General features: G+C 51.2%; 1 protein-coding gene across 1 annotated transcript in view; it reads left to right on the forward strand.

Annotated features, from left to right (window-relative positions):
• The window catches only part of MYO7A (myosin VIIA), a 100348-nt gene extending 84003 nt beyond the window's left edge, over window positions 1–16345 (forward strand). Inside the window, exons 34-49 of the mRNA XM_007461713.1 lie at window positions 213–339; window positions 1528–1697; window positions 2613–2803; window positions 3497–3621; window positions 4295–4452; window positions 5483–5636; window positions 7050–7205; window positions 7744–7849; window positions 9241–9354; window positions 10449–10536; window positions 10716–10822; window positions 13005–13190; window positions 13569–13685; window positions 14804–14887; window positions 15804–15923; window positions 16233–16345. Coding sequence (XP_007461775.1) covers window positions 213–339; window positions 1528–1697; window positions 2613–2803; window positions 3497–3621; window positions 4295–4452; window positions 5483–5636; window positions 7050–7205; window positions 7744–7849; window positions 9241–9354; window positions 10449–10536; window positions 10716–10822; window positions 13005–13190; window positions 13569–13685; window positions 14804–14887; window positions 15804–15923; window positions 16233–16322 — 2093 coding nt within the window. The 3' untranslated portion in view covers window positions 16323–16345. The remainder of the gene's footprint in view (window positions 1–212; window positions 340–1527; window positions 1698–2612; window positions 2804–3496; window positions 3622–4294; window positions 4453–5482; window positions 5637–7049; window positions 7206–7743; window positions 7850–9240; window positions 9355–10448; window positions 10537–10715; window positions 10823–13004; window positions 13191–13568; window positions 13686–14803; window positions 14888–15803; window positions 15924–16232) is intronic.
• Window positions 16346–27833: the final 11488 nt, after the last annotated feature.

The following is a 27833-nucleotide window of genomic DNA, read 5'->3' on the forward strand; positions in this document are numbered from 1 at the left end:
AACCCAGTTCCTTAATCCAACACTCTCTTCCCACCGCACCTGGGGTTTCAGCTTGTAGGGGAGGTTGTGTTCTCCGAGCCTCAGTTTCCCCATCTGTAAAATGGACATCAACATACCCGCCCCTGGCCACCTCCCTGGTGGTTATGAGGATCGAGAAGGGCTGGGTCCGGCAGTGGGCAGGTGCCCTCTCAGTGCCTCTGTCTCTGCCCCAGGCCCCAGCCTCCCCAAGAACGACGTCATTGTGGCCGTCAACTGGACGGGCGTCTACTTCGTGGATGAGCAGGAGCAGGTGCTTCTGGAGCTGTCCTTCCCCGAGATCATGGCCGTGTCCAGCAGTAGGTTAGTCCAGCCCCCACTCCCCGCGTTAGTGCAGGGCGGGGACCTGTCCAAAGCTGCCTGAAGACCAGTGGCAGGGATGGGACTCAAACCCAGGGTCCTGATTCAGCACTTTCTGAAGTGAGGAGGGGCAGATGGAGACACAGGCAGACACACGGGGAAGGAGAGAGCTCCCGGGGCTTTTCTGCGGGTCATGGGGACCTTTGAAGGAAACCTAACAGAGGACATCACCAAGGTGCAGAGACACGCAGTGGCCTGTCTGGTCACATGTGACCGAGCAGTATGTGCTGCATGCACCCTGCAGACCCCTCAGGCACCTTCCTCCCTATAGGGTGTTGGGGGGCGGGTATTTACAGCACATTCGTGGTTGTTCCGAGATGGGCACGGGTGGTTAGGACAGTCAGGGACAGTCGAGCGTGTACAAAAAGCTGGCCTGCGATTCAGGGCTCTGTGTGGGACTCACCTCCATGCCCTCATCTCTAAAATGGAGGTCTTAACTTTCCGTCAATACAGTGGTGAGGAATACATGCAATGATCGATGGGAGAGCTCTTTGTAAACTGAGAAGTGCAGTGCACATGGAAGCAACGTTGGGAGTGGGTCCTGGAATGGACTGGCATTCCCAGCAGTGCCTCGTCCCCGCATCTGGGGCTTGTAGGAGCGTCTCTGGGCTGTGTCCAATGTGGGCAGGGGTTGGGTCATGTCCAGCTCTGACCAGGCACATGGGATGCAGTGGTGACAAGATAGTTCTTGTCCTCTTGCACCTTCACTTGAGAGGGGAGATGGGCATCGAATAAGCCATTGTAAAGTAGGGGCCAGTGTGCTGAGGGCTATGGGAAGGCAGGGAGGGCTTCCTGGAGGCAGTGGTTTCTAGGCTGAGCCTTAAAGGGTGAGTGGGAATTAGACAACAAAGGGGAAGTGAGCTCCCCCTGCAGGCCTCCCAGGACCATGTGTGACTTTGACCTGGCCGTGGCTGACTCAGGCTGAGCTGTGGCTGCCTGGGCCCCATCTCACCCTGGCTGGGCCGGCCTCTTTCTGGCTGGGCCACATCTGACTGGGCTGGCCTTGGTCTCCTTCAGGGAGTGCCGTGTCTCACTCTCGCTGGGCTGCTCTGACCTGGGCTGTGCTGCATCTCACTCGGGCTGGGCAGGAGTGACCCCGACAGGGCCCTGTTCTCCGTGTTGGTCCTGCAGGGGAGCAAAACTGGTAGCCCCCAGCTTTACGCTGGCCACCATCAAGGGAGATGAGTACACCTTCACCTCCAGCAATGCTGAGGACATCCGTGACCTGGTGGTCACCTTCCTGGAGGGGCTCCGAAAGAGGTCCAAGTATGTGGTGGCCCTGCAGGACAACCCCAGCCCTGGTGAGTGGCTCCTGGCACAAGATGCCAGTCCTCGGGGTCAGGGTGTCAGGCAGATTACGTGCCCTGGCCTTGGCCTGGCGTTCAGGATCGCTAGAGCCTGTTACCCATTCTTCCCCACACACCTGCGGTTCCAGCTGGACCAAATAGCTCAACCCTGTGCCTTCGATCTGTGCTCTGTGGGGAACCTTCCTCCCTCTGGTCTTAAATATCTATTACTTGCCAACTTCTCCAGATGAGATCAGGGGTTCCTCCTCAGTGTTCCCCCAATACCCACCATCTTCAAATGATGACAGTGGTAATAACAACTATGGACCGTGCATCCCCGGGCCTTTGAGGTCCCGAGCAGAGCGTGAGAAAGAGACGAAATGAACCCAGCCCTGCCCTCAGTGGAGAGGGGGTGGGAGCAGACAGTGACCATCCCTGTGATAGTGCAGTGACCCGGGAAGCCCAGAGGCTGTGGGAGCCTGGGGCTCAGGGAGGACGTATGTGTGAGCAGAACGTTTGGGGCGGAGAGGAGAACCGAGCAGAGGCTGGAGAGAGCAGGTGTGTCTGGGAACTGAGGGTAGTTTGTTTTGGCTGGAATGGGTGAGGTGAGGCGGGAGGGGCAAAAAGTGAGGCAGAAAGCGTCTGGAAGGCCATCTGTCAGCAACAGGCCTGTGAGCGTGTCGAGGAGTGTGGGATTCCTTTTAGGGCAGTGGGGAGCCATGGAAGGCTTCTGAGCAGGGAAGTGGCCCCCTCCGATGGCTGTCGGGGCTTGTGCAAGGTAGAGGCAGAGCGGCTGCTGAGCAGATATGCGACAGGGCCTCAGTTCCAGTGGTGGGAGGAGAGGCTTGCAGGTCATGAACCCAAAGAGAGGTGTTCCAACCCAGCCTCTCTCTCTGCCCCCATGTGGCCCTGCTCACCCATGCCTTCCAGCGGGCGAGGAGTCAGGCTTCCTCAGCTTTGCCAAGGGAGACCTCATCATCCTGGACCATGACACAGGAGAGCAGGTCATGAACTCAGGCTGGGCCAATGGCATCAATGAGAGGACCAAGCAGCGTGGGGACTTCCCCACCGACTGCGTGTATGTCATGCCCACTGTCACCATGCCACCGCGGGAGATTGTGGTATGTGGCCCAGGGGTGGCAGATGCATGGGAGGCTCCCCTGGCCCCTCCCTGTCTTCTTCCCACATAAAATGGAGTGAGGGATTACAGTAGATTCATGCTTTGCAGCTTCTGTGAAGATGATCTGGGGGTCTTATGGGACCATAAACTGAAAGTTGGGGCAACTGTCAAAAGTATGCCAGGTGGAGAGGGACCTAGAAATTGCATCAGATGAGGAACTGCCCAGGGGTAGGGGGTCAGGGAAGAGTGGCCTAGGGGATGGGGGCGGGGGTAGGGGCTTGCACTGTCCAGAAAGGCAGTGAGGGCAGAGATGGGAAGTGAGGCCCTGCTTCCTCTGGAGCCCCTTGAGCCAGCACTGAGGACTCGGAGCCCAGCTTTCCAGGCAGCTCCTGAGCCAGGCTCTGTTGACGGGGCAGTTCTCACACTGCATCTGTTGCCTTGTCCAGGCTTTCTGACTGACCCAACTTAGTTCAGACACAGGGCACCAAGGGAAGGGTCCTAAGGCCAGCATGATGGAGGGAGTGGCAATGTCAGAGATCCCCCAGGAGGAAAGGTGTTCCCAGGGTCAGAATGGGGCACAGGGTCCACCCCCAGACCGACTTCAGAGGGCTCTGGGCTTTACCATGTTGATCCAGGGGCCCGGGGTAGAGATCCAGGGGTGCCTGACCTCAGCTCCCTGTCTCTCGGTCTCTAGGCCCTGGTCACCATGACCCCCGACCAGAGGCAGGACGTTATCCGGCTCTTGCAGCTGCGAACAGCAGAGCCTGAGGTGCGCGCCAAGCCCTACACGCTGGAGGAATTTTCCTACGACTGCTTCAGGTGACGGGGGAAGGGGAGAGAGGGCCCCAGGACAGGGCGCTGCAGGCTTCGGCTACCCTCTGGTCTGCGTGGTGGGGTTGCTTTGTGGTGTCCCCGTCTGTGAGCAGGGCCCAGGTCAGAGGGAACCAGAGGGCAGCTTCAGTCCGTCGAGGTGACGCTTCTCATATTGTGTCATCTTATCCTTCCTTCATTTAAGATACTGTGACTGCGCCCACCCTAGGTGGAGTCCTGGGCACTCCTGACTCAAGGCTGTACCTGCCTCACCGATTCACAGTCCTGGTGGGGAGACAGGCATGAGACCAGGCGGCTGTTATTCTGTGCGCCCAGTGTTGTGATGGAGATGCTGGGTTGGGGTGGAGATGGAGGCTTCCTGGAGGAAGTGGTGTCTGAGCTAAGCTGGGGCGGGGTTGGGGGGGTGGTGCGGGGTGAGCAGGGTGGAGGAGCGCCACAGCGGGAGCAGAGCCAGCAGAGAGAAGCAGGCGCGAGCAGGCCGGGGAGGTGGGCAGGGCTGCCGGGGCACAGCCAGCCTTGTTAGTCTGTCGGCTGAGAAAGTAAGGCCCCCGGCAGGGCTGGTGACTCATCCCAGGTCACACGCTCCGCTTCCTACACGGGGCGGGATGGGGCTGGAGTCTCACAACCTGGCCGTCAGTGCGGACTGTCCCGTGCTGTGCAGGCCCCCACCCAAGCACACGCTGAGCCGCGTGATGGTGTCCAAGACCCGCGGCAAGGACCGGCTGTGGAGCCACACGCGGGAGCCGCTCAAGCAGGCGCTGCTGAAGAAAGTCCTGGGCAGCGAGGAGCTCTCGCAGGAGGCCTGCATGGCCTTCATCGATATCCGCACCCTCAGGGCGTGGGGGTGGGGGGACACGGAGGGTCAGGCAGAGGCCACGGGGAGGGGGCGCCTCGGGCAGGGGAGGGCTGGGCTGGGCCTGGCCTCCAGGGTTTTCGTCTAGACACTTACTTCCTTCTGAGGGGCCCAGCTGGGGCCTGGGCAGACGTGGGGGGATGCTGATGGAGCGGCTCCCTCTGTGTGCCCGGCACCTTACAGCGTGCAGGGGGCTGCCTCACCCGTTGTCTCCTCGCGCCCTGTCACTTGGCTGACAGATATATATCGTGCCATGTGCTGGGCCAGGCGTGGAGACACGGCAGTGAGCAGACCCAGTCCCTAGCCTCATGGTGCTCATAGTGGAGTGGAGATGTGCTGATCGGGGTCAGTGCTCTGATGGGACCCGACAGCACACTGACCTGACTTGGCCTTGGAGGAGGGCAGGGAGGACTTCCTGGAGGAAGTGATATCTAGGCTGGAGACTGGGTAGGCCTTGGCTAGTCAAAGGGGAGATGGGTGGGGAATGTCCTTGACAGAGGGAGCTGCGTGTATAAAGGCCCTGAGGCAAAACAGAGCAGGGCTGTTTCAAGGGCAGAAATTAACTCAGCACAGCTAGAGGCTAGAGTTCAAGAAGGGAATCCCAAGATGTGGGCTGATGGATGAAAGTTTCCCAAGGCCTGTTAAGATGCTTGGACTGTGTCCTGAGGTGCAGTCATGGGGAGCCACTGGGGCAGGGGGTGGCATGGTTAGATTTGTGATTTGGAAAGTTTATTCTGGTTGCTGTGAGGACTCTGGTAGTGGGGTTGGGGCCTGGAGCACGATGGCCAGTGAGGAGGTGGCCAGAAGAGTTGAGGAGAGAGGGTGGGCAGTGGGCATGGAGAGCAGTGTGGGCAGATTATGCCCATTTCCTGGGTGAGTAGCCTGAGGCCCAGGGCCACATGATCAGGGGTGGCAGACCCTGTTGGAGAGTGTGGCCGCCTGCCTCCCGGGCCATCGTTCCCCGATTGGCCACAGCCTTCCTTGACAGCTCCCCACCCGTGCTCAAGTACATGGGTGACTACCCGTCCAAGAGGATGCGCTCCGTCAATGAGCTCACAGACCAGATCTTCGAGGGTGCCCTGAAGGCTGAGCCCCTCAAGGACGAGGTGTACGTGCAGATCCTGAAGCAGCTGACTGACAACCACATCAGGTAAGCCGGGATGGTGGGAGGGTGAGGGGCAGGCCCCCCACCTAGTGCTAACAGCTGAAGGTAATCGTCAAGGTCCTCCTCCCGCTGTGAGCTCACTCCCTGCCGAGGCAGCAGCTGGCTCTGCCTGGGAACAGTCCATCTTCACTCAGAGCAGGAAGCTGTCCTCAGGCCCCCTCATGTCCTAGCTCTCCCTCAAGGCCCAAGGAAGAGGGTCGAGAACCAAGAGGTGGTGGCTGCGCCCTCAGAGTCTGTCCTCCCTGCAGGTTGAACAGCCCCAGCTCCTCCTAATTTCCCGCTGCTCTCTGCCTGAGCCTCCTCTGGATACCCCTCCCTAGCCCAGGTGCCACTGTCTGCCTACAGGTGCATCTCATGAGCACTTGTCCCATCCCTGGCTCAGGCTGAGCTGGCTGTCAGTCAGAAGCTCTGGCTAAAAACTCTCATGGGGGCTTCCCTGGTGGCGCAGTGGTTGGGAGTCCGCCTGCCGATGCGGGGGACGCGGGTTCGTGCCCCGGTCCGGGAGGATCCCACATGCCGCGGAGTGAGCCATGGCCGCTGAGCCTGCGCGTCCGGAGCCTGTGCTCCGCAACGGGAGAGGCCACAACAGTGAGAGGCCCGCATACCTCAAAAAAAAAAAAAAAAAAAAAAAAAAAAAACTCTCATGGGCTGGGGGGGTTGGACCCCAGAGGATGTCACCGCCTCCCTGATGGCCCAGACCATGGCAGGAGGGGGAAGTCAGGCACATGCTCATCTCAGAGCCTGAGAGAAGTGCCACCCTCTCCCTTTATTCCCAGACTTCCAACTCCCTCCACAGCTTTGTCACTCTCTACATCTCTTATACAAGTCTACCATTGGACCATGCATCAGATCTTCTCGCACATTCTGTGCCCACAGCCAGGAAAACCTTTCTTCTCCTTTGCATATCAGAATTTGCCTCAGTCTTCAAAGCCCAGATCAAATTCCACCTCCTCCTAGAAGCCCTCCAGGCTTCCCTCCTGCCAGACCAAAGGAGCTCAGAGTAGTGCCTGAGAGAGTCCTGGGGCTGGTCTAATGTAGTGCTACTCAAATAACAGACGAGTTAAAGAGCTGCTGCCATAATATAAATCACACACTGCTTCCGTCATAGGAAAGTCTTTCTAAGAAAAAAAAAAATCTTAGCCAGAGTGCTTGGTGACACAGCTGATTTTTATTCTGACACAAGCACCTTACCTCCACCTGACTAGTAAGTGTGCGGCCTGGGGTGGGGTTGGCAGACCAGACTTTGAGTAGCACTAATGGGATCAGGCTGTCAGCGGGGTGGGTCTGTGTTGGTCCTCAGACAGGGGTGGGGGTGAGGGCAGGCATGTGCTGCCGTGTGAGGAGCTGAGGCGTATTGGCCCGCGGTGGCCCTGCTGGACACCACACCTCTTCCTGCAGGTATAGTGAGGAGCGGGGCTGGGAGCTGCTCTGGCTGTGCACAGGGCTCTTCCCGCCCAGCAACATCCTCCTGCCGCACGTGCAGCGCTTCCTGCAGTCCCGCAAGCACTGCCCACTCGCCATCGACTGCGTGCAGCGGCTCCAGAAAGCCCTGAGGTACAGCAGGGGCTGCAAGGGTCAGAGGGGGCAGTGGGCATAGTGCGTGGCGGCAGGCACTGGGATGGGCTTCTGGCCACCCTGGCTTGCGAGACGAGTCCCTTGGGGATGCTGAGGTCCTGACCCGTCTTTGGGGTTGGGACCCATCTTCGGGGTCCCGCAGCTGCCAGGTAGACAAAGGTGGCAGTGCCCAGTACCCATTCTGGACAGTTTAAGAGTCTGGTTGCTCAGAAAGTTATTTTCTCATACCTTCAAGTCTGCTGGGGAGGCAGACACCTGGGCCACACTCCATACTCTGCAAAGCCCACTTGTACCCTTTGCTTCATTCGGTCCCCTCCACATCCCTATCTGGTGGGTACCATTATCATCTCATTTTACAGATGAGGAACTAGAGGCTTGAGAGTTTGTCACCTGGTAGGAAGTGGTGGCTGGGGATTAGGACTGGGTTTGCCTGTCTCCAAAGTGCCCTCTGCTCTCTGCTCCCCATGGCCCCAGGAATCTGCTGCCTCCTGACTTGGCCCCCTCCCCTGGTTTTCAGAAACGGGTCCCGGAAGTACCCCCCGCACCTGGTGGAGGTGGAGGCCATCCAGCACAAAACCACCCAGATTTTCCACAAGGTCTACTTTCCCGATGACACAGACGAGGTGAGGGACTCTGGCTTCTTGGTCTGTGGGTGCCCCTGAAGAACCAGGCTCCCTCGGGGACACGGGGCAGCCCTGATGTCTCTTCCCCACCACCCCCACCTTTGCCCCCCCCTCCTCCTGCCCCTCAGTGGAGTCAGGGCTCAGTCAAGAGGCCCCAGACTCCTCGGGTCAGGAGCCCTTGGGTTCCTGGTTCAGCCTCTCACTTCCCTGATCAGCTTCCTTGAGAAGGTCACCCCTCCCTCTCTCTGAGGAGCCTCTGCTTTGGAGAAACGTGCTTTCTCCCTCTGAGCTGAGCTCTGTGTTGATGTCATCTCCCTGATGCCAGCTCTGTTCCTGGGCACAGGCCTGCCTGCTCTGCAGCCCAAGACCTCCCCCATTGCCCCGAGCCCACTCTCCTGCAGACTAACCCTTCCTTCCTTCTCACCTGACCTGAGTGTGAGTCCCCTCCACCGTGGTCCCCTGGGCAAAAGTCCTATTTGTCTTCTTGTCATGCCCATTTGGTCAGGCTGGCTCCTGATCTACACCCCCTGCTCCATCCCAGCACAGCATCTCATTCAGATAAACAAGACCAACAGTGAAACTTTCAGTGTGAAAAGCAGTTTAAAAACTTGTCTAGAGACAAGAGACTCAGAAATACCACTATGGGATTCTAGTCACGAGGACAGAAAAACTTCCCAAAATCTTTTGCTGTCCCCTATGGAGGGTTACATGGAGCACCCCCCACCCCCCAAATCGCACTCCTCCCTCATCTGGGCTTCCCCAGACTCTCCCATCCCTCTCAAGCCCAGTCTGGGCTGCTTCCCTGCTCTTGACTCCTCACCCTTTCTGGAGTCTGCTTTCTCCTTCCTCCAGTTTCTCTCCTTCCAATCACCCTGTCCCTTCTGTGCTCCCTTGGCCTCTGCCGTCACTCATGCTTGTACAGCTGGGCCCAGGACCCTGGAGGCCAAGGCTTGGTCCTGCTTGAAGGGCTGGGAAGGGCGCGATCTGGGAAGACCCAGACAGGAGTTGCTTTTCCTTCTTTTAAAAAAAACTATTTATTTATTTTTAATTGAAGTTTAGTTGATGTACAATATTATATGAGTGTCGGCTGTACAACACAGTGATTCACAAATTGTAAAGGTGGTGTTCCATTTATAATTATAAAATATTGGCTATATTCCCTGTGTTGTGCAGTAGTATATCCTTGAGGTTTATTTATTTTATACATAGTAGGTTTTATACTTCTTTTCTTAAGCATGGTGCCCAGCTCTGGGGAAGCCCCCTCAGAAGGAGGGTGTCTTGCATGGGAGGGGGCTCCGTCTAGCTGGGAGCACAGCCACAGGGATGCGAGAGGCCCTGGGAGAGGCCCTGCCAGAGCCAAGCAAGTGCTCCCCTGCCACCCCTTCCCCCAGGCCTTCGAGGTGGAGTCCAGCACCAAGGCCAAGGACTTCTGCCAGAACATCGCTGCCCGGCTGCTCCTCAAGTCCTCCGAGGGATTCAGCCTCTTTGTCAAAATTGCAGATAAGGTGGGTTGGGGGGGGCCATTGATTGCTTATCTGCCTGCTCTTGGTCTGTCTCATGGGAAATTTGCTGGCACCCTGGGAGCTCATGGGGCAGCGGGGGTGGGGACAGAGACAGAAGGAGGGACGGGGAGAGGAAGAGGCACTCTTGCACACGGCATCTGATTGTGCCCGTCTCTTTCTTACATCCCTGCAATGGTCCCCTTACATGCAGCAGCTATGCCTACATCTCTCTCCTCTGAGGCATTGCACGGCCTGGCCACAAACCTCTTGGGAGCACTCTGTGCTCTGGACACACTAGGCTCCTCGCCCTGCCCCAATACACATGTACTTTCCAGAGTTGATTTGACTGGTCCCTCAGCTGCCAGGCTGAGGTCAGTTCACCTCTGAAAAAGCCCTTGAAGGGAGGATGACCATCCCCACCTAATAGACCACAAAACGTGGACTCAGAAGTGTTAAGTGACTTATCTCAGGTCACACAGCCAGGGACTCAGATGCAGGTAGGTCTGACTCTGAAGCACAGGCCGCTGCCTTCACCCCACATTGCCCGCCGCCCCATTTATGTCCACGGGAGTCAAAGGCCCAGCTTGAAAGCCCCTTCCCACGGCGGGGGGGGGCTTCCCTGACCCTTGCAGGCGGGTCAGGTGCTCTCTCCTGTCGCTCACCCACAGTTCCCTGTGCATCCATGTCTGTCTCCTCACTTCATGTCTGTCCCTGTGCCAGACACTGTGACCCAGAGGTGATCTCAGTGAGGTCCTGGACCCAGGGGGGCTTAGAGCCTGTGGGAGGAGCAGGACCCGGATACCAGAGAATGTCCAAAGCAGGGACTGGGCCCCTTTCTCGGCCTTTTATCCAGGGTCCTAGAGCAGCAATCAGTGACTCTTTGCTGAATGACTGAAGGGAGTCACTGTCACTGGACAGAGACACTCAACAGGCAGAGTCGGGGCAAGACGGGGCTGATACATGGACACCCCCTCTGGCTGCGAGCAGGAGTTCTTCTGGAGAAGGGGCTGCCGGGGAGGCCTTGGGTGGGAAAGTCAGAAAACTCAGTATTGCTCCAATTAAAATGAGGAGAGACTAGAAGGGCCCTGTCCCTATAGGTCATCAGCGTCCCTGAGAATGACTTCTTCTTCGACTTCGTCCGGCACCTGACGGACTGGATAAAGAAAGCACGGCCCATCAAGGATGGTAACGCGAGGCTGAGTCCTGGGACCATCCGAGGCCTGGGGCCAGCAGGTCCTGGCTCAGGGCCATGCCTGAGGCCCACCTGGGTGGGGCCCGAGTCGGGCCTTCCTCCGGGGCTTGTGCTGGGCCGGACGCCCTTCTGTGCTGGGATCTCCTGGGTGACCGACTGCCCTCTGCCACAGGAATCGTGCCCTCGCTCACCTACCAAGTGTTCTTCATGAAGAAGCTGTGGACCACCACGGTGCCAGGGAAGGACCCCATGGCCGATTCCATCTTTCACTATTACCAGGTGAGCTGCCCAGGGCCTCTCTGCTGTGGTTGCCTGCTGTCCTCGCCAGGGGCGGGGCAACGGCGTGGACTGGAAGCCAGTCCCGCTGGGGTCTCCGGAGGCGGCCCAAGCTCAGGTCCTCCTCCTTCCCAGCCCTCCAGCCCTAGGGCTGAGCTCCCAGGCCCTTCCCTTGGTGACGGGCTATGCTCTGAATCTGCGACCCTGCTGGCACACCTGGGTCTGTAAACGTTTGCCAGCAAGGGCATGGGCCTGCGGGAAGCCAGCAGCGTGGCTCGCAGGCTGAGCCTCTATTGTGTGTCTGGCAGTTTGTACTCAATCTGTCCCCCCAACAACCCCCAAGAAGGAGGCATGTTGTTCCCATTTTACAGAGAAACACTCAGAGAGATCAAGTGATGTAATTAGGATCACGGGGCTGATGGGAACTGGGGTTTGATTCCAGGTCTTCATGACTGCAGACTCAGTGGTCTCTTCTGAGGTGGCCGTTTACCGTTCTGTGGGACAGACAGACCAGGATGCTGGGAGGGGCGCCAGAGGTGGGGAAGGCAGCTGCCCTGGTAGAGAGGACCGTGGCCTGGGAGCCAGAAGGGCCGCCTTCCTTCAAACCCAGGATCTTCCTCTCCCCTTTCCCCTTTGCCCCATGTTGCCCATTTAGCAAGTGGCACCGTTAACTACCAGCTCCCCCAAGGCAGAAACCTGAGTCAGCGTGGACCTCTCCCATGTCCCAACTCACTCACCTGATGACTTTACCTCCTGAATCTCTCTTATCTCTAAAACGCATTCACGTCTCTCCATCACCGCCTCCACCAACTTGGGTCGGTCCACCGTCTTCTCTCGTCTGGAAGAAGCCCATCACCTTCTCTCCGGTCTCCTACATCTGCCTTTGACCCCTTCACTCCATTCTCCACAGGGTGCTCACCATGATCCTCTCAGTGGCTTCCCACTGCCTTGTACCAACACTCCTTTGCTCAGCTCACGCCAGCTGCATTTTCTCAGATTCTCAGACGTGCCTTCGTAATCTCTCTCTCCTGGAATGCTCCCCTCTTGCTTCTTTCTCTCAGCTACTGAGTTTTTAGATGTCAATTCAATCATCTTAAGGGAAGTCTTCCCTGCCCCCCAGACTAGATTGGGTCACCTTGCTATATTCTCTCACGGTACTGAGAACAATTCCTTCAAAGACTGTAATTACACATTGGTTTGATGATTAATGTCTGTTATTGACTACAAGTTCCATGAGAGTAGGGAGGGTAGGTGTTGTTGCTTAAAGGGCCTGACCCATAGTAGATGCTTAATATTTGTTGGCTTGATGGATGTGTTCATAGGTGAATTGGTGACTCACTAAATGGTTGGGTGGAAGGATGAATGGTGAATGAATGTATGAGTGGATATTGGTACATGGATGGATGGACAAATGGGGGAATTAATGGGAATTTGATGGGGGTAGGTACACCCGTATGGGTGGGGGCAGGCGGGTGGGTAGATGGGGAGATGATGTGGGTGGGTGGATAGATGGATGGGTGAGTAGATGAAAGGGGTGGGTGGATAGTTTCTGATCTGCAGTGTATCCCTCAGGCCATCCTTGGTTTCCCTATTCTTCAGACAGTTGCTAAGACAGCTGTTAAGGTTCCAGGAGCCTGTGGGCAGTGCTGGCCCTTCTTTAGAGGCTTCATCTTTGCTTTCAGTCAGCTCCTCCTCCTCAGCTCCTCTGGTTCTGGGTCTGGAAGATCAAGGTGGGGATGGGGCTGGTGCTGCTGATGAAATCAGTGGGTCTCAAGGGAACACAACAGGAGGAGGCCAGCCTGAGAGGCTTTTCCCAAGGAAGGACAGGCCCGGGGGGTTAGGGTTATAGAACAGTCAGGCACCCCAACTCGTCCCTCTGAGTTTCTTCCTCTTTGAAATGGGGCTGTTCACCTCACTGGACTGTTATGGGGGGAAATGAGATGACCTTCACACCTGGCTCTGCTTTAAATCTGTAAAGCGCTGAATCTGTGTGGCAGAATGCTGTTTCCCCATACTGTGCCTTCCCGCCTTGGGGAGCAGTGTCAGCTGAGGCTGGGGAAGCAGGTGGGCCCAAATGTGGGGTAAAGCAGTAGACCTGGCCTCACGGGGGTGGGGGGTGCTTAAGGGAAGGAGCCCGCTTCCTCCAGGTGCCTCCACTGCCTGTGACCTGCTCTGTCTCTGGCAGGAGTTGCCCAAGTATCTCCGAGGCTACCACAAGTGCACGCGGGAGGAAGTGCTGCAGCTGGGGGCACTCATCTACAGGGCCAAGTTTGAGGAGGACAAGTCCTACTTCCCCAGTATCCCCAAGCTTCTACGGGAGCTGGTGCCCCAGGACCTCATCCGGCAGATCTCGCCTGACGACTGGAAGCGGGTGACCACGGGGGAGACAGTGGGAATAGGGGCCCCCTGCATGGTTCTCTGGGTACCCCAGGGTCCAGGGGGCAGGTGCTGGACAGCAGCCCAGGGAGGTAGCTCTTGTGGCCCCTGTAAATTCAGCCGGCCACTTGGCAGTAATTTGCCCTGTCCTGGTTACCATGGTGACTGGATTTTAATTGATACTGTTCGGCCTGCTTGCTCTGGGGAGGGAAGGGCTGTCAGGAGTCCATTAACTGGTATAAGTGGGGAGGCTTCATAGCCTCCAGGACCCCCATCCTACACCCGGCCCTCCAGGGCCCATGACAGCTGCTGACAGTGCAGATGGGGCAGGAGCCACAGGGGAGAGGACTCTGACCTCCCGCTCCCCCTGCAGTCCATCGTCGCCTATTTCAACAAGCACGCAGGGAAGTCCAAGGAGGAGGCCAAGCTGGCCTTCCTGAAGCTCATCTTCAAGTGGCCCACCTTCGGCTCAGCCTTCTTCGAGGTGAAGGTATGCCGTGGGTGCGTGCTTCTCAGAGAGGACGAGGGGGAACCGGATAGCACACAGACTCCTCCCCATGACTCTGGGAAACTGCAGTGGTCTCTGCCACCTGCCTGGCAAGGAAAGGAGGAAATGGCCCTCAGCTCTGTCCCAGCTAGGTGTCTCAGCTCTGTACTGGGCCCTGGGCTTAGTCCTGGGACACTGAGGGGCCATTATCTCAGCCTGGCAGGGGAGGCAGATGTGTACAAAGGCCAGAGTAATGCAGGACGATCTGCACCGTGACAGTGGGGTGGCAGAGCCTGGGAGGCCCAACCAGACGGCAAAGGCTGAGGCGGCTTCCTGGAGGAGGCAACGTTGAGCTTTCCAGGGAGACCCTGAGGGGAGGGTTCCTGGCAGACGGCCTGGCACGAGCAAAGACCCAGAGGTGTGAGAGCTCAGGCCTGGGCAGGAAGTGCGAGTGGGTGAGTGTGGATGGGCGGGCGTGTGAGGCGAGCAGACTGCGGTAAGCAGCAGGTTGGCGAGCAGGAGAGGCCGGTAGCGTTCCTCCTGCAGGTGGTGCCCAGCCTGGAGGGTTTTGCACAGGGATGACTGATGGGGCCAGAGCCCACTCTGACTTCAGGGTGGGGGTGGATCTGAGGGGCAGGACCAGAGGCAGAAGAATGGTGAAGTGGCTGGGGTGAGGGGATAGGTCAGGATGGAGAGGGGGGAATGGCCTTGCTACACACTGAGGAGGGGGCCTCTTTGAGAAGCCTGGCTGTGCAACGGAGAGAGAGGTAGGTAGGTACACCTGGAGGCAGGTGTAGGGTTCGAGAAGGCTTTTTAAAGATGAGGGGCTTTAGGGCTGAGAGAGAACAATAGCAGAGACTCCTAGAGAAGCAGGACAGAAGGACTGAAACTGCTGCTGGGCTGGTTGGGGACCCAGGAAGGGATTTGGGGTAGCTCTGGGGGCCCAGCAGAGGTATTGCTAGAAACCATGAGGTCGTGGCAGGACCACGAGCACCAGTGCACCCCTGGTATCAAGCAGGCAGCAGGAGAGGTAGGTAGACTTGAGCCCAGCTGGGGGTGGCTCCTGGGAGCGGTTCCCCACCTGACCTCTCTGGCTTTTTTTTTTTTTTTTTTTAAACTAGCAAACCACAGAGCCAAACTTTCCTGAGATTCTCCTAATTGCCATCAACAAGTATGGGGTCAGCCTCATCGATCCCAGAACCAAGGTGAGCAGTGACAGGGAAGAGGAGGCGGGGGTGGGCTTCTCTGTTTGCACTTCTAACAGAGGCCCCCAGACTCAAACCCCGAGAGACCCTATCAGCCACCACCATCCTCGCTTCATCCCCCCACCTGGCCACACATCTTGAGAGGTTGACTGTGTTTCCTGCGTCTACTTCCTTACCTCTCATCTCTCCATCAAAACTGCTGAGTTACTAACAAAGCCCTCGCTACTAAATCCAATCACTCTTTGGTGCTTGGCCTTTCAGTGTCATTGGACACTACCAAGCACTTCCTCCCAGAATGCTCTGTCCACACTGGTCAGGGAGGGGGCTCTACTGGGGTAACTGCTGCTCAGGTTTGTGGGCCTGAGCAGTTCCTACCGAGGGGGCCAGGAGACAAGTCCTACCACTGACACAGGAGGGTACAACGGGGGCTGTTGGCGAAGGGGGCAACGACCACCATCTTCCCCTTGGCTCCATGTGCCCACTTTCCTGGTTTTCCTCATATCCCCCTTGGTCTCCCTCTCAGGCACGTCCCTGGCCTTCTCTACCCAGCCCACACACTGTGTTCCCCAAGTCTGTGTCTTCTTGTCTCCCCCCTCCAACTCTGTTGGACCATCTCATCTGTGACCACAGTTTCAGTTCCTTCAGGCTCTCAGATTTCCAGTTCCAGGCCCCATACACCTGACGGCCTCCTGGGCTTCCTCGGTTGTCCCACCAGCTGGCCCCACCCAAGGCCTGGAGGGGGAAGGCATCTGCTTCCCACAGCAGCTCCATAGCACAGCTGGACTCTACCCTTTGCTCCTTTTCTCGTCTGAGAGTCTGAGGTCCTTCACGTGGGGGATGTCTGTGGGCTGGAGCTGAGGAGAGTGAGGCCAGACAGTCCAGGCCGTGCAGCTTCAGACTCTCCCTGCTCCCCTAGGACATCTTGACCACCCACCCCTTCACCAAGATCTCCAACTGGAGCAGCGGCAACACCTACTTCCACATAACCATTGGGAACCTGGTGCGCGGGAGCAAACTTCTCTGTGAGACGTCACTGGTGAGAGCTCTTCCTTCCAGGCCTGGCGGGCTCCCCTGCCTCACCTGCAGCTTCAGTTGAGGGACCCATGAATTAGCACCTTAATGTGAGGTCGCAACAGCTTAGAGCCCTAGATGTCTGGCTGGATGAATCCAACCCTTCAGCTGTGTGGCTGGGGAGACTTAAGTAAGTCCAGAGTGGGGGGGTGGGGCGGATCTGCCTTTGTCCGGGCTTCTGTCCACTGCAGTTTGCTGGGAGCTGTGTCCTGGGTCTGAGTGGGCGGCCGTGTCCTACGTCTGTGCCTGTTTATCTTCTTGCTGCTGTTTCCAGGGCTACAAGATGGATGACCTCCTGACTTCCTATATTAGCCAGATGCTCACGGCCATGAGCAAACAGCGGGGCTCCAGGAGTGGCAAGTGAACAGTGAGGAGGTGGTGCTGGCTCTGTGCCTGCTCTCTAGGCAGCAGCTGGCTCAGGACCATCAGCTACCTCTGCAGCCAGGGGAGACCTTTGCCGCTGGGGCAGGGAGGCTGGGCCGGCTGGCCACCACTGACCGTACCATCGTGGCCTCTGACCCTTCTCCTGGTGCAGCGGCCTCGCCGGGATGCAGAACTCGCCTCCATCCACCCCTGAAGCACCCGGTTGGTTCTAGTCCTGGCTTGCTGTGGCCTTCCCAGTTGTAAAACCCTGTGCTCCTTGGATGCTGTTCTTAGCTCAGACTAGCCCTACTATGTGACCTCTTTTGACTTTCTGTGCACCACCAGGAAAGGTAACCAAGAGGACTACCTAGTTCTTCATGCTGGGAACAACCAAACCAAGATTGTTCTGAAGCCTAAGGGACTGGCTTCATTCCCCTAAGTCCAAAGTCCAGGAGCCTCAGCTGGGGTGAGGGAGAGAGACCACTTTTATATATTACAGTGTGAGTGAGTGCTGAGCCCCTGCTCGAGGCTCCCCTCATCACCTCAGGCATAAAGCATGTGTTCCATCTTCTGGCCCTGTAGTGTCTTTGCTGGGGGAGGGGCAGGGTGTGGGGCCAGGGCAGGGCCCTTTGGGGCAGTGGCCTATAGAACTGTCTCCTTGGTCTGTGCGTGCAGGGTCAAGCTGGTCTGGGTCTGGGGGTTGGTTGGGGGTGCTTACAGGACTGGCTGAGCCTGGGGCAGGCTGAGGGGATGTGTGGATGAGCTGGAGATCCAGAGCGGGGAACCAGCTTCTGGGCCTTACCTAGGGCCAGTGGATCAAGAGTGGCCCTTGCATCCGGCCAGAAACATCGCCTTGGCTCATCAAGAAACCTCCAAGAACCTCAGGAACCGTGCTGCCTTGGGATGAATCCTTACGTCCAGTGGGTGCCTGTAAAATATTACTTTGTGTCCAGGATGGAACATACAAGTTTGGACATGACCTGGGCAGGTCCGGGGGTGGGGGATTCAGACAGGGGAGGTGTGATCTGGGGGTGGGCATCCTTCTGGGCTGTGGCTGGGATGAGCACCTAGAGAAATGACAGGGGAGAGGTTGGCATGTTTGTGATCTGTCCTCAAGGTCCCCCTGGTACTTCAGCACAGCCTGCCCAGCTCCACTTGCCCTCACACACTCAAGGGTCTGGGGTCACCTGCATGTAGGTGACAAACCACTCCCCAGGGAGTGCTAATCCTGTTCTCTCCAGATGCCTGTGCAGGAGGTGGAGGGGCTGGCGGGTGAAATGGAGGCCCCAAACCAGACAGCCCTGCTTTCTGGGATGACAGTGCTGCCACCTGAGGCAGCCCTGCCCCACCAATGTTCACATGACTCCACAGTCAGCCCGGGATAAATCTGAGCCCCAAGGAAGGTGCTGTGGTGTCTGCCCCTACACATCATCAAATACATGGGAATATGAGCCCTGGAGGAGTGTGAATACCTGATGGGCACATAATGGAACACAACTTGCTGCTTCTAACGCTGGGCTCCCAGACAGGTATTCTCAGCTCTAGTTTCCCTTCAAGGCCAAATGCCTTTGGGTGGACAGGGGACTATGCTCATCACCCCACTGGGGAATCAGCCAATGACAAGCTATTAGGAAGCACCCACTGCACACTGTACGACAGGATGTGTGTGTGGGATGAGATCTTTACCCCCGACGCATGTCCAGGCCACCTCTCCTTCTCTGACTCACATGGGCACTCATCCCCTAGTCTCTGTCAGCCTGAGTGACCACAGAGGGTCTAAAGATTGCATCACTTACCTTCGGAGTTCCTGAGAGGGTGCCTTTTTTTTTTTTTAAAACATCTTTATTGGAGTATAATTGCTTTACAATGGTGTGTTTGTTAGTTTCTGCTTTGGAACAAAGTGAATCAGTTATACGTATACATATGTTCCCATATCTCTTCCCTCTTGCTTCTCCCTCCCTCCCACCCTCCCTATCCCACCCCTCTAGGTGGTCACAAACCACCGAGATGATCTCCCTGTGCTACGCGGCTGCTTCCCACTAGCTATCTGTTTTACATTTGGTAGTGTATATATGTCCATGCCACTCTCTTTGTCACAGCTTACCCTTCCCCCTACCCATATCCTCAAGTCCATTCTCTAGTAGGTCTGTGTCTTTATTCCCATCTTACCCCTAGGTTCTTCATGACCGTTTTTTCTTTTCTTTTCTTACATTCCATAGATATGTGTTAGCATACAGTATTTGTTTTTCTCTTTCTGACTTACTTCACTCTGTATGACAGACTCTAGGTACATCCACCTCACTACAAAAGACCCCAAATAGCCAAAGCAATCTTGAGAACGAAAAACGGAGCTGGAGGAATCAGGCTCCCTGACTTCAGACTATACTACAAAGCTCCAGTAATCAAGACAGTATGATACTGGCACAAAAACAGAAATATAGATCAATGGAACAGGACAGAAAGCCCAGAGATAAACCCACGCACATATGGTCACCTCATCTTTGAAAAAGAAGGCAAGAATATACAGTGGAGAAAAGACAGCCTCTTCAGTAAGTGGTGCTGGGGAAACAGGACAGGTACATGTAAAAGTATGGGATTAGAACACTCCCTAACACCGTACACAAAAATAAGCTCAAAATGGATTAAAGACCTAAATGTTAGGCGAGAAACTATCAAACTCTTAGAGGAAAACATAGGCAGAACACTATCACATAAATCACAGCAAGATCCTTTTTGACCCACCTCCTAGAGCAATGGAAATAAAAACAAAAAAAAACAAATGGGGTCTAATGAAACTTAAAAGCTTTTGCACAGCAAAGGAAACCATAAACAAGACCAAAAGACAACCCTCAGAATGGGACAAAATATTTGCAAATGAAGCAACTGACAGAGGATTAATCTCCAAAATTTACAAGCAGCTCATGCAGCTCAATATCAAAAAAACAACCCAATCCAAAAATGGGCAGAAGACCTAAAATAGACATTTCTCCAAAGAAGATATACAGATTGCCAAGAAACACATGAAAGAATGCTCAACATCATTAATCATTAGAGAAATGCAAAGCAAAACTACTATGAGACATCATCTCACACCGGTCAGAATGGCCATCATCAAAAAATCTAGAAACAATAAATGCTGGAGAGGGTGTGGAGAAAAGGGAACACTCTTGCACTGCTGGTGGGAATGTGAATTGGTACAGCCACTATGGAGAACAGTATGGAGGTTCCTTAAAAAACTACAAATAGAACTACCATATGACCCAGCAATCCCACTACTGGGCATATACCCTGAGAAAACCATAATTCAAAAAGAGTCACGTACCAAAACGTTCACTGCAGCTCTATTTACAACAGCCAGGAGATGGAAGCAACCTAAGTGTCCATCGTCGGATGAATGGATAAAGAAGATGTGGCACATAGATACAATGGAATATTACTCAGCCATTAAAAAGAAACGAAATTGAGTTATTTGTAATGAGGTGGATGGACCTAGAGTCTGTCATACAGAGTGAAGTCAGTCAGAAAGAGAAACACAAATACCGTATGCTAACACATATATATGGAATGTAAGGAAAAAAATGTAATGAAGAACCTAGGGGTAAGACGGGAATAAAGACACAGACCTACTAGAGAATGGACTTGAGGATATGGGGAGGGGGAAGGGTAAGCTGTGACAAAGTGAGAGAGTGGCATGGACCTATATACACTACCAAATGTAAAATAGATACCTAGTGGGAAGCAGCCTCATAGCACAGGGAGATCATCTCGGTGGTTTCTGACCACCTAGAGGGGTGGGATACGGAGGGTGGGAGGCAGGGAGACGCAAGAGGGAAGAGATATGGGAACATATGTATATGTATAGCTGATTCACTTTGTTATAAAGCAGAAACTAACACACCATTGTAAAGCAATTATACTTCAATAAAGATGTTAAAAAAAATAATCTTCCAACAAACAAAAGCCCTGGACTAGACGGCTTCACCGGCAAATTCTATCAAACATTTAGAGAAGAGCTAACACCTGTCCTTCTCAAACTCTTCCAAAATATAGCACAGGGACGATCACACCCCAACTCATTCTACGAGGCCACCATCACCCTGATACCAAAACCAGACAAAGATGTCACAAGAAAGAACACTACAGGCCAATATCACTGATGAACACAGATGCAAAAATCCTCAACAAAATACTAGCAAACAGAATCCAACAGCATATTAAAAGGATCATACACCATGATCAAGTGGGGTTTATCCCAGGAATGCAAGGACTCTTCAATATACGCAAATCAATCAATGTGATACACCATATTAACAAATTGAAGGAGAAAAACCATATGATCATCTCAATAGAGGCAGAGAAAGCTTTCAACAAAATTCAACACCCATTTATGGTAAAAACCCTCCAGAAAGTAGGCATACAGGGAACTTTCCTCAACATAATAAAGGCCATATATGACAAACCCACAGCCAACATCATCCTCAATGGTGAAAAACTGAAACTATTTCCCCTAAGATCAGGAACAAGACAAGGTTGCCCACTCTCACCACTATTATTCAACATAGTTTTGGAAGTTTTAACCACAGCAATCAGAGAAGAAAAAGAAATAAAAGGAATCCAAATCATCCAAATCGAAGAAGAAGTAAAGCTGTCACTGTCTGCAGATGACATGATACTATACATAGAGAATCCTAAAGATGCTACCAGAAAACTACTAGAGCTAATCAATGAATTTGGCAAAGCAGCAGGATACAAAATTAATGCACAGAAATCTCTAGCACTCATATACACTAATGATGAAAAATCTGAATGTGAAATTAAGACTCCCTTTTACCACTGCAACAAAAAGAATAAAATATCTAGGAATAAGCCTACCTAAGGAGACAAAAGACCTGTATGCGGAAAATTACAAGACACTGATGAAAGATATTAAAGGTGATACAAATAAATGGAGAGCTATACCATGTTCTTGGATTGGAAGACTCAACAGTGTGAAAATGACTCTACTACCCAAAGCAATCTACAGATTCAATGCAATCCCTGTCAAACTACCACTGGCATTCTTCACAAAACTAGAACAAAAAATTTCACAATTTTTATGGAAACACAAAAGACACCGAATAGCTAAAGCAGTCTTGAGAAAGAAGAACGGAGCTAGAGGAATCAGGCTGATTTCAGACTATACTACAAAGCTACAGTAATCAAGACAGTATGATACTGGCACAAAAACAGAAATATAGATCAATCGAACAGGATAGAAAGCCCAGAGATAACCCCACGCACATATGGTCCCCTTATCTTTGATAAAGGAGGCAAGACTATACAGTGGAGAAAGGACAGCCTCTTCAATAAGTGGTGCTGGGAAAACTGGACAGCTACATGTAAAAGAATGAAATTAGAGTACTCCCTAACACCATACACAAAAATAAACTCAAAATGGATTAAAGCCCTAAATGTAAGGCCAGACACTATCAAACGCTGAGAGGAAAACATAGGCAAAACACTCTATGACATAAATCACAGCAAGATCCTTTTTGACCCACCTCCTAGAGAAATGGAAATAAAAACAAAAATAAACAAATGGGACCTAATGAAACTTAAAAGCTTTTGCACAGCAAAGGAAACCATAAACAAGATGAAAAGACAACTCTCAGAATGGGAGAAAATGTTTGTAAATGAAGTAACTGACATAGGATTAATCTCCAAAATTTACAAGCAGCTCATGCAGCTCAATATCAAAAAAACAAACAACCCAATCCAAAAATGGGCAAAAGACCTAAATAGACATTTCTCCAAAGAAGATATACAGATTGCCAACAAACACATGAAAGAATGTTCAACATCATGAATCATTAGAGAAATGCAAATCAAAACTACAGTGAGATACCATCTCACACTGGTCAGAAGGCCATCATCAAAAAAATCTACAAACAATAAATGCTGGAGAGGGTGTGGAGAAAAGGGAACCCTCTTGCACTGTTGGTGGGAATGTAAATTGATTCAGCCACTATGGAGAACAGTATGGAGGTTCCTTAAAAAACTCAAAATAGAACTACCATATGACCCAGTAATCCCAGTACTGGGCATATACCCTGAGAAAACCATAATTCAAAAAGAGTCATGTACCAACATGTTCATTTCAGCTCTATTTACAATAGCCAGGACATGGAAGCAAGCGAAGTGTCCATCAACAGATGAATGGATAAAGAAGATGTGGCACATATATACAATGGAATATTACTCAGCCATTAAAAAGAAACGGAATTGAGTTATTTGTAGTGAGGTGGATGGACCTAGAGTCTGTCATACAGAGTGAAGTCAGAAAGAGAAAAACAAATACCGTATGCTAACACATATATATGGAATGTAAGGAAAAAAATGTCATGAAGAACCTAGGGGTAAGACGGGAATAAAGATGCAGACCTACTAGAGAATGGACTTGAGGATATGGGGAGGGGGAAGGGTAAGCTGTGACAAAGCGAGAGGGAGGCATGGACATATATACACTACCAAATGTAAAATAGATAGCTAGTGTGAAGCAGCTGCATAGCACAGGGAGATCAGCTCGGTGCTTTGTGACCACCTAGAGGGGTGGGATAGGGAGGGTGAGAGGGAGGGAGACGCGGAGGGGTAAGGGATATGGGAACATATGTGTGTGTGTGACTGATTCACTTTGTTATGAAGCAGAAACTAGAACACCATTGTAAAGCAATTATACTCCAATAAATATGTAAAAAAAAAAAAAAAAACGTAGCCAGTCCCACTTAGTACATATTGTGTGATCCAATTTATATGAAATGCCTGAAACAAAAATCTCCAGAGACAGAAAATAGGTTAATGGCTACATAGGCCTGGGAGGGTCAGGAAGCTAGTTGGGTGGGGAGTGACTGATAAGGGGTATAGAGTTTCTTTTTAGGATAATGAAAGTGTTCAAAACTGATTATGGTGATGGTTGTACAACTCAATATACAAAACTCATTAAATTACATACTTTAAATAAGTGAATTATATAGTGTGTGAATTATATCTCAATAAAGATATTTTTTAAAAGGAGGGTGATCTCTATGGGAACTTAAGGATAACAGTAATGCCACTTATTTGGGTAACACTTAATTTTTTCCAAGTGCTTTTTGATCCATATGGCACCCCTAAGATACATGCAGTATGAATATTCTAATTTAAAATTTAAAGATAAATAATTTGAGGCATATTGATTTCCCCAAGCATACATTTGCATGTATTCTCTACCAGTGAAAGTCGATTCCTGGGGTGAGTGAAAAACATCTTAGATATTCCAATCGTTGTGGCTTTCCAAATGGCCACTGTACATAAACAGGTATATAGTATAACTATGGTATCAAATTTTATGGTGGGAATGTGATTAGGAAGCAATGTCTTAAAAGGCTCCTGAGGTGGGTGGGGGCGAGTGGAGACAATGAAAAAAAAGTTGAGAAACACTGTCTTAGTGGTACAGCAAAGAAAATAAGATCTCCTAAGCATCCCAGGCCTGTGTTACTTCCATTAACATGTGTGTGCGTGCGTGCGTGCGTGCATGCGTGTGTGTGTGTGTGTGTGTGTGTGTTTTAGATCTCAGGGGTTTTAATGCAAAGGTGATCATATTTTCTAGGACAGTAACAATTTCACATGATTTTATTTTTCCTAATATTGATTAAACATACAACTACAGGGGCTTCCCTGGTGGCGCAGGCTCAGCGGCCATGGTTCACGGACCCAGCCGCTCCGCGGCATGTGGGATCTTCCCAGACCAGGGAGCAAACCCGTGTCCCCTGCATTGGCAGGCGGATTCTTAACCACTGCTCCACCAGGGAAGTCCCCAGACCTTAAATTTTTAATAGCAATGAGGAGAAAGGCAATACCGATTTAAGCTTTGTTTTCTATTTCTTTTGCCTGGAAGTACATTACCCTAGACCTCTGCTTGGCTTGCTTCTGCATACCATTAATATCTTTAGCCAAATGTATGGCAAAACCTTCCCTGACTACTCTGTCTGAAACAGTACCCCCTCTGCCATTACCTTCTTTCTTTTCCTTATATCCTTCACAGCACATGAAGAAAGTAAAATAAAAATATGATATAAATATATATCCATATAAAAGAGATAATGGAAAATATTACAAAGTGTTTACAGCACTTAACATAAACAGGTTGAAATTATGAGTGAAAAAAATATACATGGTACTTCCCAATTTGTCTACAATGTTAACATAATTTTGTTTTCAAAATAAAGTTATCATTAAAGAAAATATCATGTTAACAGAAATTTCAAAACAGGTGTAATAAGAGAATGAAGGAGGAGTTCAGTTAATTTCTCCCACCTCTACAGTGCCCAGGCTGAGATCTCATCAGGTGCAGAACTTTGAGATACATAGATATGGAGGCCACGTCCTGCTCAAGGCTGGTTGGCCTCTGGCCTTACCTCATGGCACACAGCTCCAATCTGGCCTTCATCCATGTGGGTTCCCAAGTATTCCATGTCAAAGAACCTCCAGCCAAGTATTCCATTACGACTCATAGCCCATCTCCCACGAGGTAATTGTAGGAGTGAAGATAAAGGGTGAGAAGGAATAGAGTACCCTGGGCCATAGCAGTGGCTTTCAAAGGACAAGAATACACACAGAGTAACTCTGCATTTCCCTCAGCTCTGGAAGAATCTAGGGCTCTTTTTTCTAAGCAAAAGCAAAATCTGGGGGACAGGATTACTAACGTGACACCTCTTAAGTATTCACCAGGAGAAAACAAAGTAGACTCTTCTGTGAAGCCCCAAAGGGCAGAACTAAAATCGAGAGGTTGAAGATAGAATAAAATTTTATTTCATCACAACACAAAGCAGTACTTCCTAAAATCAGGCATGACTCCCACACCTCTCTGCATGAAAGCAGAGAGCACCCAAACATTTGACAAAGTTGGGATTTGGAGTCCATGTTACCAATATTAGAGAAAGTCACTAAACCTCCTTTAGAGTTCTATTAGATTTGAGATCCATGAGACCGCACTGGGTCTTGTTCAAAACTCCATACCCAGAGAGTCCAGCACGATAGATGTCAGTATTTACTGAATAAATCAAATAAAAGATAAATGTAAATACTAAGTGAAATAAGCATCATAAAAGCCACCGAAAAGCTGTAGAGTTTTATACACATGTCATCATGCTGACAATGATCTCCATTTTGAATGCCTCTGATTCTAGGAATGGAATGAATTCAGCGAGGGCTGCAGAACCAAAGCCTCTTCTGGAAGCCAAGGGCTGCCGATTAAGTACTATCGGAGAGATTATGGGGCTGACACGAGTTAGAACTGATAGCTTCACTCAGAGACTGGATCACTCAGCCCTATTATGTGATAAATAAAAAGGTCACTTGGCCTGTCTGGTCAGTTTCCACAGCAGTAGAATAAGACAAATAACAACAAAGAAAGTCCAGAGCTCTACAGATGCTTGTGCTAGCTTTAGACAAAGAAGCTAGACTGGACTGACTTAAGCTGTGTGGTATGTCATCTTATCTTCATCCAGATATTGGGACTATTGCTGGGCAGATAGGGAGACTACTGGAAAAAACACATGGTCTCAACCAAAGGGTAAGATTTGAGCCCTATTCTCTTGACTATGATTCAATCCAGTCCTCTTTCCATAATATTCTTCATTCCTTATACTTGAAAGTCGTGTCGTTTTTTAATGTCCATGAAGAATAAATATGACAGATTGCTTTTCTCTTCAACAATCACTTCTGAGAGAGAAGACTATGGGAACGTGGACCAAAGGCGGATCAGGACTGGGTAACAAGCCTTCCACTTGCCAGGAGCCTATTTCCTCACTGACAAAGAATACACATTTAAGGCCTGTCACCCAGCACGTGGAGAAGACATCTTCAACTTGGACTGACTGGGGGAAAATATGAGGGTCCAAAAGACTCTCTCTAGACACTGACAAAGCTGATTCTCTTTCCTGGGTCCGACATGTCCCTGTCAAAACTAATACAATGCAAGACCAGATTCAGGTTGTCTCAAACACTTTGTGACTACACACTGTGCCAAGGTAACTTCTAAAATCACATCTCAGGGAATTCCCTGGTTGTCCAGTGGTAGGGACTCTGCACTTTCACTGCTGAGAGCCTGGATTTGATCCCTGGTGGGGGAACTAATATCCCACAAGCCAAGCAGCATTGCAAAAAAAAAAAAAAAAAAGCTGATAGCCTTTTCATTGTATGATTAAAATCACATCTCAAGGTAAAACCTCAGAGCATCGCATATTTTGAGAAGAAGTAATATGAATGGAGTTCTCTTCTGGGAACTCACAAAAGCCATAGACTCTCAAATGCAGTACCTTCACTGAGTGCTCAGGTTAAGAGCACCCACTTTGTCCTCCCGCAGGAGCTCCCCGGTATTCTTTTCTATGCCAGACTGGAGCTATTTGATGGCAGGGACTGAGCCTTATTACTTCTGATTCCACAGTAAAAGCCTCTGGAAACACCAGAAAAGGCACGATCAATAAACAATTTATAAATCTTCTAATCCCTTCTTAGAACACAAATTCCTTCAACAACATTGTCATGTATTTACTGTTTAGATAACTCCAATGATGGGAAACTCCCTGTTTTATGAGACAGGCCATAACTCTATTGGACAGCATTCATTTTTGCTTATCCTGAGACAAAATCTGGTACCTTATAACTTTTAGTACTTTGTCCACACACTATTCTCTGTATGAGTTCATAAAAGAGATGAGAAGATGGAAAATAACTTTCAGAGGCTTTTTCAGAGCCAGTCATGTCCCACATTGTGGAGAGACGATCATCCCCCAAAAGGATAAGGCTTTATTTTCTACAGTTATCAACATCATGTGTTGGAAAGATCAAAGTCCTCTTAAAAAAACAAAACAGAAGCTTGCCAATGTTTTAGACGCAGAACAAGAAGTCTGGCAGAATCTAGTAGAAATGAAATCTAGCAGGCAATGCAGTATAAGCAGTAAAGGAATTAGAGTCCAAGACTTGGTCCAATATCACCTGCACCTGTGACATCTCTGAGCTGGGCAAGAAGCTCACTTTCTTTTTTACATTTGAAAAATGGAAAGGGAATGGATGTTGATGTAGGAATATTCAAATCCAAAACCCTCATTTGCTACTTACTCTGGCTTCCTGATCTTGGACAGGTTATTAACTTCTATGAACTTCAGTTTCTTCATCTGTAAAATATAGATAATAAACCCTGCCTCACAATGAGATACTACTGTTCAGGAAGGTGTTTAGTACAAAGTAAAGCATGACACAAACGTTAGCTACAACCCTTATTATTATGCTGAAGAACAGAACTCTGAAGGACTGGAACAATGGAGTGGAATATTCAAAATGGGATTTAATGAAGATAATTTAAAAGTTCTATGTTACCAGCTTAAGGCAATCTCATGTTTATAAAAAGGGTCAGAGATTTAAATTGGCTACAAATGTACCAGGGGTCAACAATGAAAAAGACCGCCTAAAAAACAAACAAACAAACAAAAAACCC

This window comes from Lipotes vexillifer, unplaced genomic scaffold (genome assembly GCF_000442215.2).
Source record: "Lipotes vexillifer unplaced genomic scaffold, Lipotes_vexillifer_v1.1 scaffold223, whole genome shotgun sequence".
NCBI classification, from domain to species: Eukaryota; Metazoa; Chordata; class Mammalia; order Artiodactyla; family Lipotidae; genus Lipotes; species Lipotes vexillifer.